The sequence below is a fragment of the Notothenia rossii genome (genome assembly GCF_949606895.1).
Source record: "Notothenia rossii genome assembly, chromosome: 6".
In the NCBI taxonomy this organism is placed as follows: Eukaryota; Metazoa; Chordata; class Actinopteri; order Perciformes; family Nototheniidae; genus Notothenia; species Notothenia rossii.
In genome coordinates this window covers 40918685-40937929 of record NC_136909.1, presented here as the reverse complement: position 1 = coordinate 40937929, position 19245 = coordinate 40918685, and the positions used below count along the sequence as shown (strand labels likewise).

Sequence of the window (19245 nt, the reverse complement as noted above, 5' to 3'; positions counted from 1 at the left end):
TTGTAAATTGCACCAGAGACACAGTAAAAGGATGACACAAACAGTTAGATAAAAACAGACCGATAGAATGGCGCTAGACTTGTTTAAATAAAGAGTAATATTTAGCTATTTTTAGATAGTTTAATCCTTCTTATACTTTGTAAAAGAACAAGTGCCTTTACACCAGATACAGTATGAAGATGATTTATGATGTGAAAGGAGGTAGTTAGACGTTTTCCATACCAAGCTAATTGCTGCTATTTTGCGAAGTGACATTAAAGGTTTAAGCTAGAAGTTATGCACAAATGAAAAACTTCATATTTATGATGAAATGTATTCTTATTTGTATTTTTTACTTTTATGAGTTATGTACCATGCAATGTTCGGATGAAGAACTCTTTGATTTCAATATTATTTACATACCTTAAATGGTATGTAAGGAGGGATTGTTAGAAATTATAATCAATGTTGATATGGCGTAATTTGAATTAAATACACTATTTGATTTAAATCAGTTTTATTCTGAAAAACCAGAAGTTCACTAACTATTAACTTGACACTTTTATTCTGAAAATTCGTCACTTTTGGTTAGCATTTAGCATCTGGCGGAATCATACGATTTCAAACCTTGAACCAAGGTGAAATGACATGTGATGTTGTACACTGAGCACACTGGGATTAGCACTCATTTATTGACGCTGAATAATGTGTAGCAGGGAATGTTTAAATAACCACAGACACCAGAATGATGCAATTTAGCTACAGAAAAAGGCAGGAATTGCATTGGACCCGCCCCCCGACGACGCCGGCCAATAGGAGAAGACCTCAGATGACAACAGGAAGAGCAAGCTCTTCTACCCCCTGACCTGTACTGACCGGTCGTTGGATGTGGAGAGCGCCTCCACTCGCACATTTCATTTTGTACACCACCGCATCTTTTGTGTAATTAAATGCTGTTAACTTTTATAAGCTTCCCTTGACTCTTTTCAGTCTCTCCTGCCTTCAGGGTTTTAGAATTGCTTTCAATAGATTACTTCAGTTGAAATTTCGTGCTATATATATATATTTTTTTTTTAAAACAAAAAAACACCTTGAATTTCAGGCAGGGCGCCTCGCCAAGACAATGGTAGGGGAAACACTGCTGTGCTAACCACAAACAGGAGATCTTTTGTTGTTTCACACTAGCGAACAGGACTCCAAAAGCTGCTGATATATAGACACATATGATCATGGAATTGTAAAGAGTTAAAAAGAGACTGTCCTCACCAAAGAGCTGATGTTTTACTCTTTTCTATTGTTTTCTCTTCCGGTGGCCATGTGAATGATAAGTATTATCCTAATTCCAGGAGTTAAAGCAGAACTAACATGATGTTGTTATAATGCCGCAAAACCTCTGCTGAAAGAGTTTAGAGAGAATGGATGGAAACAAAAAACATTGAGAACTGCTAAACATCTCCCACCAACAGTCATTTAACAATCACCACCACTAATGTCAACTATCCTAAGTAAATAAGGTTATACAGCACCAACATCACATGCATCCTTTCTGAAGGTCAGATGAATAGAATTTTGAGGGCAATTGTAGTGACGTGTAGTTCTTAGTTTAGAACATTTCTTGCTTTTTCTTTAAAGTGCTGAATCCTTTTTTGGTTTGGGCAGAATAGTCCATGAGCAGAAGCACCTTCAAAGTTTTGTTATCTGACTGTCACATGTATTTCTCTTCCAGAGACATTGTGGAGATGTTTGACGGCTGCAATCAGGAGATTGAGATGAACGGAGACGGTTCACCAGATGATGACTCTCAGAGCTTGTTGCGTGATCTTAAAGAGCATCTTGCAGGTTTTTATTTTTTCTACATTTATGCTTAAAGTTGCTTGAAAATTACAATTAAAAAATTGAATGCAGGATTTGATATGTTTACGAGACATAAGGGCAGGAATTCAGAGGGAAAGGAGCAATTTTGAGCTCTGCTCTTAAAAACGGCTTTTTTTAAGGTCATACGTCAAACGCGTCATATTACATCACACAGGGGACACATCTCCACTCTCTGACTGCGGGTATAGTAGAGTTGCGTTGAGTAGAGCGGTTGTGTTTTAGTGAGCTGGTATTTTTTGGTAGTTTTACATTGTATTTCACCATTTGTAATCATGGTGCAGTATTGTGTTTGTGCTGGTTGCACAAATACCAGCCTGTCAGGACATTGAGTCCACAGTAAAAAGGACCGGAGCTAGCGTTCGTTCCTGGGTGCGTTGTGCATCCACCTCCCTGCAGCACATACTCTCCACAGCTTTATCAGTAAACCGTATTACTTCTCTTTCCCCCCCCCCCCCCCTTCGCTGCTCTATCTCTCTCCCCTCCGGTACACGGCACCGTAAGACTAGTGTGGAGTTGCATTAGGTAACGCTTTGGTGGCTGTACTGCTCCAGCCGTCTCCTTTGTGTTTGTTTGTTTCCCCCTGTCTGTGTTGTTTGTGGTGGCTGTCACTCCCGGCTCCCGGCTCAACCTCCACTCACCTGCTGCAATCAGCTGTGCACCCTCCCCAACTACACACCTGCTTTCCATCAAGCCATTTACAACGGCATATCAACGGAGGCTCCACAATCTTTCTCCGCCAGATCGTCAAGTATCAGCCGTATCTCGCGTGTCTCCTCCGGTACACAGCACCGTAGTGTGGAGTTGCATTAGGTAACGCGAGATACGGCTGATACTTGCGCATTAGTTTCTGTTATGGATCAGTATCAACAGTCCTGCCAGTAACGTTACTATATTATCAATGCTACTTTAGTTATAGCCTGATATATGATAGCTAACTTTACAATGTTGTGATGTGACGTTAGCTAACATTCTGTAGCTAACGCCGGTCACTCACCAAGATAGCTGCCCAGTTCTCCACTGGTTCTCCTCACACCACAGCTCAATTTCTCTCCGATGGCCGTTATTTCTTCTAATCCTTGGCTGCTCCTGGTCTCTTGGACGCCTAGCAGGCTCATAATTATAAGGTTGTGGTCCGTCATATGCATTCGAATATTCATGTTCAACTTCTTCTGTGTCTCCTGTGTCGAAACTAGCCTTGGGATCCATGTTTATTAATACGTTACACCTGCCGCTCTCCCCCTTGTGTCCCCCATGTTACGTCACACGCGGGAGGTCACGTGCCGAGGCTTTTTTATGCGGAAGTGAACATTTCTTACAAAAACGACGCCAGATGTCACTGTAGTGTATATTTCTGTATATTTTTTTGAAAATCTAGTGTATTCATCATTTTCCTACACATTTATTCACAGGTGTCTTTAACCTGGAAGTTGCCCTTTAATGTATTCAAAAGCATAGGGACAACAGAGGACATGGAGATCACCAATGCAGATGCACAATTTGGCAGCAAAGAGCAGGAAAAGAGAGTGGAGAGGGAGATAAATGGACCCAAAGCACCTGTGCCAGGGACTTCCAGCTGTGCCCAGACTGCTGCAGGCAGCCAATCATGTCATTGTGAGTTAAAAGATACTGAAACATCTTGAACAAAGAAAACTGGCCTTATTTTATAAGATCCTTCTAACGTTTCAATAAGAATCACAATCAGAAATCGTTCATTCATCCCACATGTACAATATTACGGCAAAGTGCACAGTGCAGGCAAAAAAATGTGTAGACAAACATATTAAATGAAGAGGAAAGCACACGTTAAAAAAAATCAAAATCAAATGAGTACAAGTCCATTATAAAAACAAAAAGTATCATTATTATGAAAGAGAACATAGTAAAAGTGCAGCAGCAGGCAGTGATAACAATAATTCATTGTAAAATAAAAGTGTATATAGCTATTATATATACGCTTATACATATATATGCTTATATATATACTATTACATGAACAAACTGTTATTGTGATTCTGAAATATTTTACATTATGATATACAAATATTGAAATAAGAATAGAAACAAATAATAAATTACATTGGCAATAAAATAGAACAAAGTACATTTACAACACCGAACAAAGATAAAAAGGAAACCTACATTTAATCTATGATTATTATACATATGTGTGTATATCTAGATACACATGATGTATATATATTTGTAAATACTACATTTTAGTTCAGTGTTTCCCCTATATACAAATAGGGGGCGCCAGCCAGGTACCCAAAAAACAAAAACAAAAACTTCTTTTTTTTTCTTTACTTTTTTTTCTTTTTCTTAAAATAACAATTGAGTGGCGACCCTTTTTCATTTTTGATTGTTTGTTATGTGGATTTGTAGTATTTGTGTTACTGGCATAGACGACACAGGCGGTCGCCTCGGGCGCCAGATCTGGGCGCCCCTCACACACACACGCTTCAAATCAAGTTGCATAAATGCTTGAGCTACGTTTTTATTATAATTACTGTGAAATCTGCCTATTATGTTTTCGTCATTATTACAACAAACACACACTTGCAACTGATAACACTGGCAATGATTTTAGATGTATTAGACTATTAAAAAAAGAAATCATGCTTCAAATAAGTGGGGGTACGGCGTACCCCCGCGTCCAACGCCCACTACACCACTGACTGCAACTACAAAAAGCTAAGGTTTGTTTTCTCATCAGGAAATGCAGACCGGCTCAAACAAAAGATTTTTAAATCATCATCCTCACGATCATTTAATGCAGTGGTTCTCAAACTTTTTCTGTTGGCCCCCCCTTTGGAGAAAAAAAAAAATCGGGCCCCCCCAAAACGAATAATCAGGCTCAGTGGCGGCGCCAGAGATTTATTTTGGGGGTCCTGTGGGGTAGCTTGACGTTTCATAGAGGGTGCTCAAACATTTAGGGTTTCCCATGAATGTACCGGTCGCTACAGTGGAATTTTCTACTGCAACAATCCCCACACATATACACAACGTACCCGCGACTGTTACAATGAAGGCTCGATATTCAGCTCACGGCATATAGGTGTAAGCAGGGATAAAGTGCTATTTTTATAGGTGATGTGTGGACGTCACATAGGGGGGTCCGGGGGCAAGCTTCCCCGGGAAGATTTATTTTTAAATATTGAAGTTAAAAGCATCAATCTGGTGCACTTTGAGAGCGAAAGGAAGAGATCTATGGATACATCTCTCAACACCCATATGAAACAGAAATGTAAACAGATTTACTTTTTCTTGATGGATATTTTACAAATCACCCTTTTAAACTTTATTCTTGTTTTACTGTCATATAGTATTTCATACCTGTTTTTCATTTATTCTCTTATTTTTTTATAACTATAATGATCATATAAACGTGTGCCTCGGAAATAATTATTTACATTAATGGTGACCAAAACATTTGAGACCCACTGAGATAACACTGAGAGAGTCCTTTAGCTCTCAGTCTGACAGGAGAGGACTCTCCTCCACTTTGTTGTTGAAAAAACTCCTTATATCCGTTAGCGTAGCTCGCTAGCACCAGAAGCTAACAACAACGATCTCCAGTACCGGTGCGCTCTCTCTCTCTCACGCGCACACAAAATGGCTCGTTCCACACACACACACAGAGCCGAGCTTTAATGAAACAGAGACCCAGACGTAATAGTACTGTACTGCATCATATTATTTTCGAATCAATAATTTTTCAAATTATGATTTTTATTTTATTTTTTATTTTTATCTTTTATTTTATTTTTTTATAACCATTTTTCCTCCTGGTCTCTCGCGCCCCCCCTGGCATGCCTCTGCGCCCACCATGGGGGGCGCGCCCCCCACTTTGAGAACCACTGATTTAATGTATCATATGTTCGCCGAATTGACATGAAAGCACTAATAAATGTAGTTTCATCCACTTGAGTTTACAACTACAAAAATAATCGATTTGTTTTTATATCACATCCGACGGGAGGAAATTCAGCAGCTCTCACTACCGATTTTTAATCCTAATTTAATCATCATCTTCACCACGATCATTTATGTTTATGTTCGCCGAATTGACATGAAAGCACTGACAAATATGAATATACTGTAGTCAACTTCATTAAAACGTTATTAACATGCCTAAACTCAGTAATTCCCCATTTCTACGCATGACAACACACTTTGTCCGTGTTTGGCTCTCTCGCCGCACAGTGAAGCGTTCCCGCATTGACGTCACTTCGGGCTTCCCCCAAAACCTCAAAATGAGTCGAAGGAATTTTCCCACGATGTTCGAAATTATTGATATTTATCGGAACGGTATCGCTTTTTCTTTTTTAAACTGACGGTTCGAGATTACTAGTAGCCCACTATTTCATTGCACAACAGTTGTTGGGTTCGTGTCACAGGCTCTTTAAGTTTCTGTTTTTGCAGTGTATATGTCTTTTGTAGAGATTTTTCATTTATTCTTTACACATAAAATGTCCATATATTAATGGTGGAGCGTGGAGGTTGAGAAGCTGCACTGTAGTGCGGTGGTACGTCAGCAAATACTTCTTCACTGATTGCCGCATGGCAGCAGTGGGAACAGGCGATATATGTCCTAATAACATATAAACACTGTGATTGAAATAACTTATTGGCCTTGATTCGTCATGTTTTATCTTTGTTTGTTTCTATATCTAAATTGTATTCATCTTCAAAGCAGCAAAGATCTCACAAAAAGTGAGAAGGCTAAACGAGAAGCAACTGAACAAGAAAGATTCAATGGGAGAGACTATTCTGCACAAGGTGTGCAAAAGGAGAGATCTGGCTGAGGTCAGGGCGCTCATTGAAGCGGGGATCAACGTCAACACAAAGGATAATGCAGGTTTGTCACAGCTTGGACACCTAATCACTTCTATATTCTGATATATGTGTTACTCTAATGAGTACATGTTCATTGACAGGCTGGACAGCTCTCCATGAGGCTGCTTATGTTGGTGATAAGGCAGTGGCTGAGGAGCTGTTGAAGGCTGGAGCTGATGTAAATGCTAGAAGCAATGATGGGGTCAGCCCACTGCATGATGCTGTTTCCGGTAGACACTACCAGGTGAGGAAGAAACTATAGGTTACTTACGTAACCCCAGTTCTCAGAGTAACATGAAGTGAGATGTCTCACTATGGGATGCGCCTCATCGCGGAGCAAACAGAAGCATCAATCTCATTACGCCAATCCTGATTGGCTGGTGATCTTGACGTCAGCGTCAGGGAATCCACCCCCTATAAGTGGCTTGCGCTACGCCGCATGCGTCATTCAAAATAAGCACCTCTTCTCGCTTCACCATAGCAAGGAGGGCCGTCTGGTGAGACATCTCACTTCATGTTACTCTGAGAACTGGGGTTACGTAAGTAACCTATAGTTCTCATTCATAACACTCCGTTCGATGTCTCACTATGGGATATTGTAGCTCCCGTATTGCCAGACGAGCTTATCTCGAAAGTCACCAAGACCAACCAGAACTTAACAGTTAGAGCTCTAACTCAGCAGGGGGCCCAGCACTGCATGGGCCACACTGGGAGCAGAGACGTCTAATCTGTAAAAGCGGACAAAAGTGAGCGGCGAGGACCAGCTCGCAGCTGCACAAATGTCTTGGATGGAAACACCCCTGAACAAAGCCCAGGATGTAGCCAGACCACGAGTCGAATGAGCATGCAAACCCGAAGGTGCCTGCAGACCCTGACTCGTGTAAGCCAAAGCAATTGCCTCCACAATCCAGTGAGAGAGCCGTTGCCTAGTAACAGGCTTGCCCTTCTGAGGGTTAGCCCAGGACACAAAGAGTTGGTCATTATGACGAAACTCTTTTGATCTGTCCATATAAGTGCGTAAAGCACGGACTGGACATAGCAAATTCGGCTGCTGTTCCCCGGAGGGACACAGCGGCGGAGGAAATGCCTCAATGTCAATGGGGGTACATGAACCAACCACCTTAGGTATAAAGGCAGGGTTGGGCTTCAGCAACATTTTCGTTAACCGTCGGGCGAACTGAGTGCATGAAGGATGTACAGATAGCGCATGAATGTCACTGACTCGCTTGGCGGATGCCAGGGCCAGTAACAGCACTGTCTTGAGTGACAGGTGCTTCATGTCAGCTTCTTCCAGCGGTTCAAATGGAGGTCGAGTGAGCCCATCTAAAACCACTGTCAAGTCCCATAAGGGCACCAGTGACCTGGAAACAGGAAGGAGCCTGCGAGCTCCCTTCATAAAACGGCAGACCAGAGGATGCTGGCCGGCCGTCTTACCCTCAAAACCCACATGGCATGCAGCAATAGCAGCCAGGTACACTTTGATCGTGGAGAAAGCTCTGTGTTTATCAATTAGGGCCTGTAGAAATGATAAAATCACTCCCACAGCGCATTGAAAAGAGGTGTGCCCTTTTTGAAGGCACCAGTCCTCAAACACCCTCCACTTACAGTCATAAAGAGACCTAGTGGAGGAAGCTCTTGCACTCTGAATAGTGTTTATCTCCTTCTGCGGGAGACCCACTGCATTCAGATTATACCACTCACGGGCCAGGCCCATAGGGCCATGCGCTCCGGATTTGGGTGCGTCCACGCCTAATGGTGCGTTTTGATCTTGCATTGAAAAGAAAAGCTGACAGTGAGCATTTTCTTTTGATGCGAACAGATCTACCGCGGCTCGGCCGTAACGCACCCACAGCTGGCTCACAACCATTGGATGTAGAGTCCAGTCTGCATATAGTGGTACGCTTCTGGACAGCAGGTCTGCCCCGAGGTTCATCACACCCGGTACGTGCGTCGCTCTCAGAGAGAGGAGACTGCCGCAGCTCCACAAGATCAGTTTGCGTGCCAGCATGTGTAACTGGAGAGAGCGCAAACCTCCTTGTCGGTTTATATACGATATTGTGGTCGTATTTTCCGTCCTCACGAGGACATGGTGTCCTCTGAGAAAAGGCAGAAAGCGTTTTAGGGTGAGGAACACCGCTAAAAGCTCCAGGTAATTTATGTGCGACCGCTGGAGGTCTCTGCTCGAGAGACCCCTCACCGGACGACCTTCGTAAATACCTCCCCAGCCTGTCAGACATGCGTCTGTGGTGACCACCTTCCGTGAAAGGACAGCACCCATAGGCACGCCCCGTACCAGAAAAGTCGGATACAGCCAGTGGCGCAGTGCCATTACGCATTTCACAGTAACCATCACTCTCCGCGCGCCATGACGCGCGGGGTTTAGTTTTAAAGCGGCTACCCAGCGCTGAAACTCCCTCATGTGTAACCGTCCCAGTCGTACGACCAGGATGGCTGACGCCATGAGCCCCAGTAACCGCAGGCATGATCTGAAAAGAACATGTTTGCGCAGCTGGAAATGAGCGAGGCAAGCTCTGAAAGCTTTCACTCTTTCCGCTGACAGGCAAAGTAAAGGGCACCGAGTTCAGGTGTAAACCCAGGAAGAGTACAGTCTGTGCCGGGCACAACATGCTCTTTTCTGTGTTTATTATGAAACCCAGGTTGAGCAGGTGCTTTACGAGGACATTTGTCTGCGTAATAGCCTCCTGTTCCGACTGTGCGAGAAGCAGCCAGTCGTCTAGGTAGGTTGCCAGGCGAATACCCTGTTGTCTTAACGGGGCTATCGCGGCTTCCGTACATCGTACAAACACTCTTGGACTGAGAGACAGACCGAAGGGAAGTACTCTGTATTCGTAACAGATCCCCTGAAATGCGAACCTCAGATATTTCCTGGGTGGATAATATACTGGGATATGGAAATACGCATCTTTCAGGTCGACTGATGTAAACCAGTCGTTTTGTCGCACGAGACGCAGCAGAGATGTGTGAGTGAGCATTCTGAATTTGTATCTTTTTAGATACGCGTTCAGAGCCCTCAAATCTAGTATTGGCCGAATTCCGTTCCCTCCCCGTTTGGGAACGAGGAAATACTTGGAAGAAAAGCCGCTCTGACTCCGCTCGGCGGGTATTATAGATATAGCCTTCTTTTCTAGAAGCGAGAGGATCTCTCTTTCTAGAATGTGGGCTGACTCCCCTCGGGCCTGTGAATACAGAACGCCCGAGAAACGAGGGGGGGTGACAGCGAATTGGAGTCTGTAGCCCCGTGTAACTGTCTTGAACACCCAAGCAGACGTTGTGAGCATCTTCCGCTGTTCGCTCCTTAGAGCCAGCGGAGATGTCACGTCTTTTGCCCTCTGAGTCTCTACTTGTTGTGTTATGGGGCCCTCTAGTGTCTGAACACGGTGGTACCCCGATTTGACAGTCCCCACCGACACTGCGCATGCGCGTGACGGAGGTGCCTTCACAACCCCAGCCGGCACTGCGCCTGCACGTGACGGTGGTAGCCTCACAGCCCCAGTCGTCACTGCGCATGCGCGTGGCGGCGGTGCCTTCACAGACCCGTTCATTGTCCGCCTTTTGAGAGAGGCCGTAGCTGCTCTCAAAAGGGGAACAAATGGCGGGCTGTTTATTGGTTTTATTGTTTTCATTGTTTTCTCTTTCATTTTTCTGAGCTGCGCCCTCAGCCTGAGGCCTGGATGCGTCAGCGGAAAATGCTTTATCTGAGAAAACAGAACAATATTGTGACATGTGTTTTGGTGCACTTGAGGATGGCGTTGAGGCATCTCTCGAGGCAGCGGGAACACATCTGGAGCTGGGGAACCTTCCAGCTCCGTCACCGAGGGAAGAAGAGGAGGCTGTCAGGCCGCCAGCTTCTTCTTCCTCGACTGCTGGCCGAAATTCTGGGTTGGCTGCGCCTGGGCTGCAGCCGGAACCGGAGATTTTCTGGGCCAACTCGCCCTCGTCTCCTGCCTGGGCTGGGGACTCGGGGTGGGCCGTAACCTCTGCTGTTTCGGTACTTTAAGCCGAGCAGCTGAGGTAGCTTGGGCGAAGGACTGCCGCTGTGAAGGCAGCGGCTGGACCCTTCGAGGAAGACAGAGGTGGAGGGCCTCGTCTTCCTTCTTCTTGGACTCGCATCTCTTCTGCATAGAAGCGAGCGCAGATCCAAAAATCCCCTCGGGAACGATGGGCATGTCCAGCACATCCTCTCTTTCCCGGTCTGGGAGGTTGGTGAGGTTGAGCCATCTAGCTCTTTCCTGCACCACCATAATTCCCATTGCCTTTCCCGTGGCCTGGACGGTGCAGCGTTGAACGCGGAGACAGATGTCCGTGATCGCGGCTATCTCGTCCAGTACTGCCGGTCCAGGATTACTTGACAGATCCTCGCAGAGCTCCGCTTGGTAAGCGGTTAGCAGCGAGGAAACGTTCAAAGCCCTGGCAGACAACGCTGCGGCTCTGCAGGACCGTTCAGTCATGGTCGACTGGAACCGGTCCGCCTTTGCCGGCAGCGTGGGGTTCCTGCTCGGTGTAGTCGCCATCCTCGGGAGGAGGTGAGCTGCCACCAGCGGTTCCATCGGCGGTATGCGGAGCAGGCCGAGCCTCTCCATACCGTCGCAGTCTAGGGAGGAGGCACCCTGGATTGGGGCCTTGTTGCTGAAGGGCCGGTCTCTCTACGAGACCGACACCTCATCCAACATCTCCGGGAAGACCGGCAGGAGTTGCCTCTTTCTCCTCGTTGCTTGGGGCCAATTTTTCCCCTCGTAACAGGACCTGGAGGTCTCCTTGGCCATTTCGGGCCATGGGATGTCTAGTCTGGCTGCGGCACGCTGACACACGGCCTGCAGGTCCATACTCAGACAGGGCGAAGCTGGTGTGCTATCGCCCGGGAGAGCAGCCATCGCTCCCGGCGTTGCAGCCTGAGCCGATGACATGAAGACGTTGTCTTCCTGCTCATCAGAGTCGGACAGGAGGAATCCAGAGGTTTCATCCTCTTCGTCCTCCGTATAGTCCAACTCCAGGACATCTTCTGCGGGCGAGACCATGGTGAGGTCCAGCCGGGGGCCCCAGCTTGGTATAGCGTGGGGCCCCGCTTGCACGTCCCTCGCTGCCACCGAGTCCCAGCCTGACACAGCGCGGGACTCCGGTTCTGCAGCTGCCACTAATGATGAGCCCCAGACCGACACAGTGCGGGGCTCCATCTCTGTGGCGGACGCCCCCGTGTCTTGATTTCCATCCGGTAAATCAGAGGACATGAGGGGGTCCTGACCCGACAAGCTAGCTTGGCGAGCTAACCGTCGGCGGAGGCTCTTCACGGTGAAACGGGCACAATGCCCGCATGAGCCGGGGTTGTCGATAGCCTCCTGGGCATGTTGCAGCCCGAGGCAGGACGAGCACACCTGGTGTGCGTCTGTGTCCGAAATCTCCAACCCGCAGCCGCAGAGCCGAGCCTCCAATTCCCTGGCTCCTCTGGTGTGAGGGAGAGACGTGTCCATCTTGTCCACCATTATGGCGACGTGGGAAGGACGCGCTCGTAGCAGGTGCGTTGCTGAGAAAAGAGAATCACAACCTGTCGTTAATCCGGAGAAAAAGCGACGGTGTAGATTTTATTCTCAAAGAATATTAACTGGTGTGTTAATACCTTTTTTATCTTCTACTCCTCTGGTGTGAGAGAGAAAAAGAAAAAACGTCCTCGCTACCGTGGTGTCGGTAGTGAGGGAAGACAAACTAGCAACACGTGTGTTGCTAGTTTGAAAAAATCAAAACCTTACCTTTATTTCCGAAGAAAAAACGGCGAGGTCGATTTGCAATACTAACTGGTGTGTTAGTATTAACAGTCTTCTTGCAGAAGTATATATAGAAGTAGCCGGCGAGCGCCCGTCGACCGAAGTTAGCTTGGATAGCTTGGTTCAGTCTGTGGACTGTTAAGCTAGCCCGGCTACCAATATAGAGATGTGCTCTGAAGCGAGAAGAGGTGTTTGAATGACGCATGCGGCGTAGCGCAAGCCACTTATAGGGGGTGGTTTCCCTGACGCTGACGTCAAGATCACCAGCCAATCAGGATTGGCGTAATGAGATTGATGCTTCTGTTTGCTCCGCGATGAGGCGCATCCCATAGTGAGACATCGAACGGAGTGTTATGAATGAGAACTAGAGTACAGCTTTTGGTCACACATTCCACATAGAGGAACAAAGTCCTGGCATCAGTCTCTGACTAGATTCTGCTCTCACTGGCATTGATCAAATGTGGCACTTGGTGAAAGAATTGAGCAATTATTGAAACTGTTTATTTTCTTATGTTTGCCTCTTTTCTCTTTCTTTTTTTCTGGGATCAACAGTTAGATTTGCTTTTGTTCCAGCAATGTCTGGACCGGACCGATTGACATTACAGCCTCTGTCCAAAACAAAGACAATCCCATCTTGATCATTTAGTTTTAGGGCTGGATGTTAAGCCAATTTTTTTTATTATACAGCATATTTTATCAGCTGTGGTTTTAAATGATGTCAATCCCTGAGTTTTCTTATAATTAGAAAGGCTGCTATTTATCACCCTGCCTCCATTAATCAAAAGAGCGTTTTTTTACCCAAAAGCTATAAGAGGTTCCAATTCCTGATATTGTGGAATGTGTGCGTGTGTGTGTGTAGGTAGTGACGCTTCTCCTCCAGCATGGGTCAAACAGCAGTCACAGGCAGATGGGGGGCCTCAGTGCAATGGACATGGCGACGGAGGAAAAAATGAAAGAGCTGCTCTCTCTCGGAGTGTCTTCTGTGATACGTGAGCAGCCTTGTCAGGGCCCTGCACAGTACAGACATCCAGGTGAGCAACCTTACATTACATTTCCATTCTCTTACACATACCACTGTGTACTTCACAACTCTCTATGGAGCAAATGTGATGCCCATTAGTGGGCAACAAAACACACAGTAACTTATTATAGAAGACATATCAGGGGAACACCCTCCAAGGACGCGAATGAATTGATTCAGACTATAATCAATTTCTATGGAGTTTTTTTTATTTTTTTTATTTTTTTTATGGTTCATAAAGTAGTACAAAAGATAATCGGATATGATTTCCCTAAGAGTTTTGTGATTCTTTATTTGGGTAATTTTACGGAAAATGATATACAACCAAGAGATAGATGCTTGGTTAAAGTGTTGTTGATAGCCGGCAAGAAAGCCATCACAAGGAAATGGGGGCAAGTTGATATCCCTACACAAGGACAATGGATGGGGATAGTAGAGGAAATCTACATAATGGAAAAACTGACACATCGGTTGAGACTAAGTCTACCAAAAATGGAAGACCAGTGGAAAGGATAGGACATTATATAGAGAAGAAGAAAAACACATTGGACAAGATAATCCAGGAAACCATTGAGATTTAAACTCCCTACAAGGGCTCTTTTGGACAGTCGTTTTTTATTTTTATTTTTTATTTCATTTTTGAGTTGTGCCTCAACATATGGATGCAAATTGAAATTGTATTTTCGAATGTCAAAGTTAAATGACATTATGTAAGTTTGGAATTCAGTGCAATTATTTTCAATAAAAACAAAGTGTGTATATATATATATATATATATTAGGCTTGGGCGGTATCATTTTTTTCATACCGTCATACCTTGCTGACATCATACCGTGGTATACGGTATATGACGGTATGACTTGGGTCGACTTGAGCGAGGTGGCGTTCGGCGGCAAATAGATGTTTCGAACGGTATATTATATGTTCGGTGTAAAATGCAGCCCGAGCCGGTAGAGGCTCGCAAAGTGCCGCGACGTGCGCGCAAGTGCAAAACAAGGGCTGCATACATGACACATTGTGCAAATGGCACATTTTGAGATCGGATACAGGACGCGTTTGTAGATGTCCGACGTTGTTTCCATTGTGAGCTAAGTTAACAATATATCATCATACATAAACATTTTCCGGGAGTAAATACTTGACTTATTGAATAAAGTTTGCTATATTCACTAACTAGTTTGGCAATATTATTCCGTGCATGTGTTAAAAACCTTATTTCCATTTGATTCATTGGATTACTCGCGTGAATGTTTAGCACGTAAATGCTTTCGTTTTTAAAACCGTCCGACCTCGACTACAAAATCATCAACCAGTTGCATAGGATTAAACATTTTCAACACTCACTCACCCCGTCTTAAACATTCCCAAAGAAGTGCCTCTGTCTCTCGTTGTGCTGGATGAAGTCACTGGCAACGAGTAAACCCAAAATAGTCCCAAACAGGCGCAGAGGCATTTTTCTTTTTTACTAGTTGTCCGAGTTCAGGGCCGTCAAATGCTGCCGCCATCTTGCTCAGCTCAGCTCTGTGCTGAGCTCTGAGAGCGGGAAAGACGGACTACCCTCCTCTGCCCTCTGCTGGCGCGTGCTGTGCATTACAACCAATGTCATCCCTGTCAAAACTCCATGTCAGTGTAATAGAATGAAACGCATCTGTGATTTGGCGCACAGTCTGTGACGTCACGGTATTGAAAATCATACCAACGGGATTTCGAAATACCCTGGTATACCGTAATACCGTCATACTGCCCAAGCCTAATATATATATATATATAAAAAAAAAAAAAAAACACAGTAACTTTGTGTGTTTTTACTGACTAGTCATGATAATATGATTCTTTCAATTTGTGGATAGGCCTGTCGCGAATCGCAATAGACAATTAATTGACTTATCGTAAGATAACTAAAAAGGAACTCGATAGCTTTTCTGAGCTCGATAAATTGCTGTTTACATGCATGTTTGTTTACATATGGATGTGACCAGCATTTTAGCCAGGCGCGCTGTGGCTGCCGGTAGAGTGGCCGGCAGACACAGCGTGCCGGGCCAGCAGAGACCACTCTACCGGCCCGGCACGCTGTGAGGGGCGGGGCTCACATACAGCCAGGTCAGGACACTCCGCGTGCAGCAGTGTGTAGCAGCCACATTAATAATATAGAGACAAGCACGAGACAACGTGTGACTTACTCGAGGGGAATTTGAAGTTAATTGGAATTGGTTGCAAAACCTAATTCCACATCTCCGGTGTGGGAATATTTTGGATTTACCCAAAATCAACGAGGCGAACCTACGGACTTGAATGAGCCGGGCGGTGTGTCGCATTTGTTTAAAAAAGGTAGCAACAAAAGCTAGCAATACGACCGACCTTAAACTGCACCTGAAACACAACCTACCCGGCGCTGAACCTACCCATTCCGTGTTCCCAGCTGGGAGCAAACACGGCAGCTGGAGATGGAGAGCCCCCACCTTCCCGACTTACTTTATTTCCCCAAAAATTTTTTACTATTGCATTTTCACAAATGCAATTGCGTGTTTTGGAGAGCTCTGTTTTCCAGCCTGAGTCTATTTAATTTATTGGTTTGGTTGTGTATGATTTATTTAATAAATGTTTTATAATTTAATTTATTTGTTTTATTTATTATATATAATTTATATATTTAAATATTATTTCATTTGTAATGTTGAATGTTCAATAAAAAAGGATGTACTTGAATATTATTATTATTATTATTATATATTATCATTATGTCAGTGGTCTGAAATGGTATTACAACGGTGCCGACAATATTATCGTTTATCGCGATAATTTCCGGGAAAATGTATCGTCCAAGAAAATTAATGATCGTGACAGGCTTATTTGAGGATCTCTTTAGCTGGAATCTTTTGAAGTGTCAAATGTGCCCCCCATCTACATGACAACAATAATGTATGTTAATGTGAGCTGTTCAGAAATCCTGAGATTTAAGGCTTGCACAAAACGAAAAATACTTAGATATTAAAAACACGGTTTGCCAATAGTGTCAGTAATATATACTGACACTAATTTGCTAGTGTATTATTATGATAACTTGCAGAGTTTATAAAGTATCAAAAGTTGCAACCAACAAACTTGTTTTCTATTATATACAGTTAAAGCTGATTTCAATGCAGTGTGCCCTTAATTCTGATCAGTGAGCAGAGTCCAAACTGTTTTAACTATGTTTACTATACTTAAAGTTGTTCACACTAACTACAACATTTTGATGTGTGTTTCTCACTAATTATCTTCTTTTAGCTGAGTCATGCAGTGGCCACAAGAGTGTTTTTGCAGGAGACGGGCAGGAAACAGACAGATGTTTCGTCTTGGCCTCTGATTGATCTGGAGGATGCAGGTAGAGCAGCCAGTGAAGTAACTGGTCACAAAAACCATTTACACGCCACCGTAATGTTAGAAGTATACCTAACAAGCAATACTAATGCAAATGATAGGATACGCAAATTATTGTCAGCTTTGTTTCAAATGGAAGAAGGCAGAATATTGACTTGTGCTTTTTTTTTAGGCAGATATCATGCTGCTCTTATACAGTTCCAGGATGGGCTGAATGAGGTGCTTCACCAACAGCAGTTGGAGAAGGATAACCTTGAACAGAAATTACGGTCAGTTCAGGAACTTCTTTCATTGAGGATTTAAGTGGAGCATTGCAAGCCAGCAGCGAAAAATATTGTGTACACAATGCTTTCATTTCCAGAACATGGCAAAGTGACACAACATACTTATAGTGCATGCTATATACTGTACAAGCAGTACATATTTATAAATAGAAATAAGGTCTTTAAATGGCATTTCTTTAAAATATCTTCTCAAAGGAGTAATTATTCTCTCAAGTAAATCAACTTTATCAGCCGGACAGACACAGAGCAGACAAGCAGTAGCAACGTGGAAGTAGCTGCAGCAATAGCAGCAGCAAGCATAATGCATAAAGAGAGATCTGGCAGGTTAAATAGAGCGGCATATTAAGGAGACTCTGTTTGGTTGGTTGTAAAGTGGCAAGGGTCGTTATTTATGAATGTATCATTAGTGCTCGAGTTGACTGCCTGAACTAGCTCGCAGGCTTCACTCCATTGGAGGCATGCCTAAAAAACGGTCTCACAAATAAAACACATTGGAAACCATTTTCTTCTATATAATCCTGATGTCTTTTAATCTGTCTATCATATCACCTTAAGGTAAACAAAAAGACTTTCTAAGAATTCTTTGAAATATATCCACACATACAGTATAAAGTTTCTTCTTCACCTTACCTGCATTTATTTGGCCTGCAAAAGACATTTCTATAAAGTTAATTAAAATATCTTGATTGATAGATTTTTTTTAATTGGTTGCTGGACTTTTGATCAAAGAAAACGACGATGAGTTAAAATGGCATTTGAGGATCAATAGTTTAGGAATTCATATTTTGCAACTTTACTTTAGCAACCAATTTCACTATCAAATGCTTTACTTTGATCTGAGGACTTGCTGAGTCCAAACAAAAGGCATCTTTACAGAGTGTGGAGATAAGACACACAAGTGTTTCTGGTAGGTTCCCATGTAGAAAGGCTGAGTCTTTATCATAGTGGCCTTTGCTGCATGTCATCCCCTCATTTCCTGTCTATCTCAAGCTGTCTCTAATAAAGGCAGGAAAAGCCAAAACCAGATGGAAGTGATAACCAAAATACAAAGAAAACACAGGTGTACACAAGTTAGCCAGCTCAACACTTACGAAATGACCAGCAGTACTATTTGATTCTCTGCAGGATGGTGTCCGACCCCCTCCGGCACCGCTTGCTGAAGAGTCGCCTTGTCTCCCTGTCTTTGTGTCAGAGGACGTTGGTGGAGCAAATGCATATGAAAGAGGTGTATCTAACTGCGAAGGCCAGACTTTCCAATGATCAAAGCAGAGCAGAAGAGACACAGCAGCTAAATCACTTCTCCACTCCTGATCCTGAAGCTGGAGAAACACACAGCTCAAATCACAATGGCCAAAGACAGGAGAGCCATCGACCCGTTACACAGCCCACTCTGTTCAGATCAGAACCACAACCAGATGCCCCTCAACCAGACGGACCACAACTCTCTGACCTCATTCAGAGGGGGGTCATTCCCTCCGGAAGTGCTATAGAGCTGGTGGTCTGCAGAATGAGTACTTTTACCTTTGGTACTTTAAGTAAGGAGAAAATCAGCAACATGAACACAGTGGCAGCAGCAGCAGCATTAGCAAGGCAGAGGCAGCAGACCTGGCAGCTTAAATAGAGCGGCAGGTCTAGGAGAATGTGATTGGTTGGTTGTAAGAGGGACGATGCGCGTCACGTGTTAATGTATCATTGGTGCTCCAGTTGACTGCCTGAACTAGCTCGCAGGCTTCGCCCATATCTGAGTACTCCTCCCACCTCTGCACCTGACACACTTATTTGCCAACAACCTGACTAAATAAAACCAATATCTTTCCTAATGACATGAAAGGCAATAAGATAAGATGAGAAGGGGAAATGCAGTTTTCCACTCTGTTATTGTATACACACACACACTAGAAATACATGCATAGGACCTACACTTGAACGGGCAACTCTCCACCTACCCGTATTTTTCCGTTCTTAAGCCAGGTCCCTACAGACTAAGCTACTGCCCCCTCAAATGATGTAACTTTGGGAAATGTTTGATTGCATGACATGTTTGATTGTGGCGACTAATAACAATGAATGGCTGCCATTGTACAATTGACTTACGATCAGGGCCCTTGACATT

General features: G+C 44.2%; 1 protein-coding gene across 24 annotated transcripts in view; it reads left to right on the top strand.

Moving 5' to 3' along the window:
• The first annotated feature begins 578 nt into the window (after positions 1 to 578).
• The window catches only part of LOC307045336 (uncharacterized protein), a 28573-nt gene continuing 9906 nt past the window's right edge, over positions 579 to 19245 (top strand). For 5 of the 24 annotated variants that reach the window (XM_079690951.1, XM_079690950.1, XM_079690949.1 and 2 more), the window contains exons 1-9: positions 579 to 1105; positions 1706 to 1818; positions 3264 to 3465; positions 6548 to 6712; positions 6792 to 6934; positions 13327 to 13498; positions 16756 to 16852; positions 17021 to 17117; positions 18258 to 18667. In XM_079690951.1, coding sequence (XP_079547077.1) covers positions 1771 to 1818; positions 3264 to 3465; positions 6548 to 6712; positions 6792 to 6934; positions 13327 to 13498; positions 16756 to 16838 — 813 coding nt within the window. In that variant the 5' untranslated portion in view covers positions 579 to 1105; positions 1706 to 1770 and the 3' untranslated portion in view covers positions 16839 to 16852; positions 17021 to 17117; positions 18258 to 18667. The remainder of the gene's footprint in view (positions 1106 to 1705; positions 1819 to 3263; positions 3466 to 6547; positions 6713 to 6791; positions 6935 to 13326; positions 13499 to 16755; positions 16853 to 17020; positions 17118 to 18257; positions 18668 to 19245) is intronic. The other 19 variants (XM_079690942.1, XM_079690941.1, XM_079690940.1 and 16 more) reach the window with 14 other exon arrangements.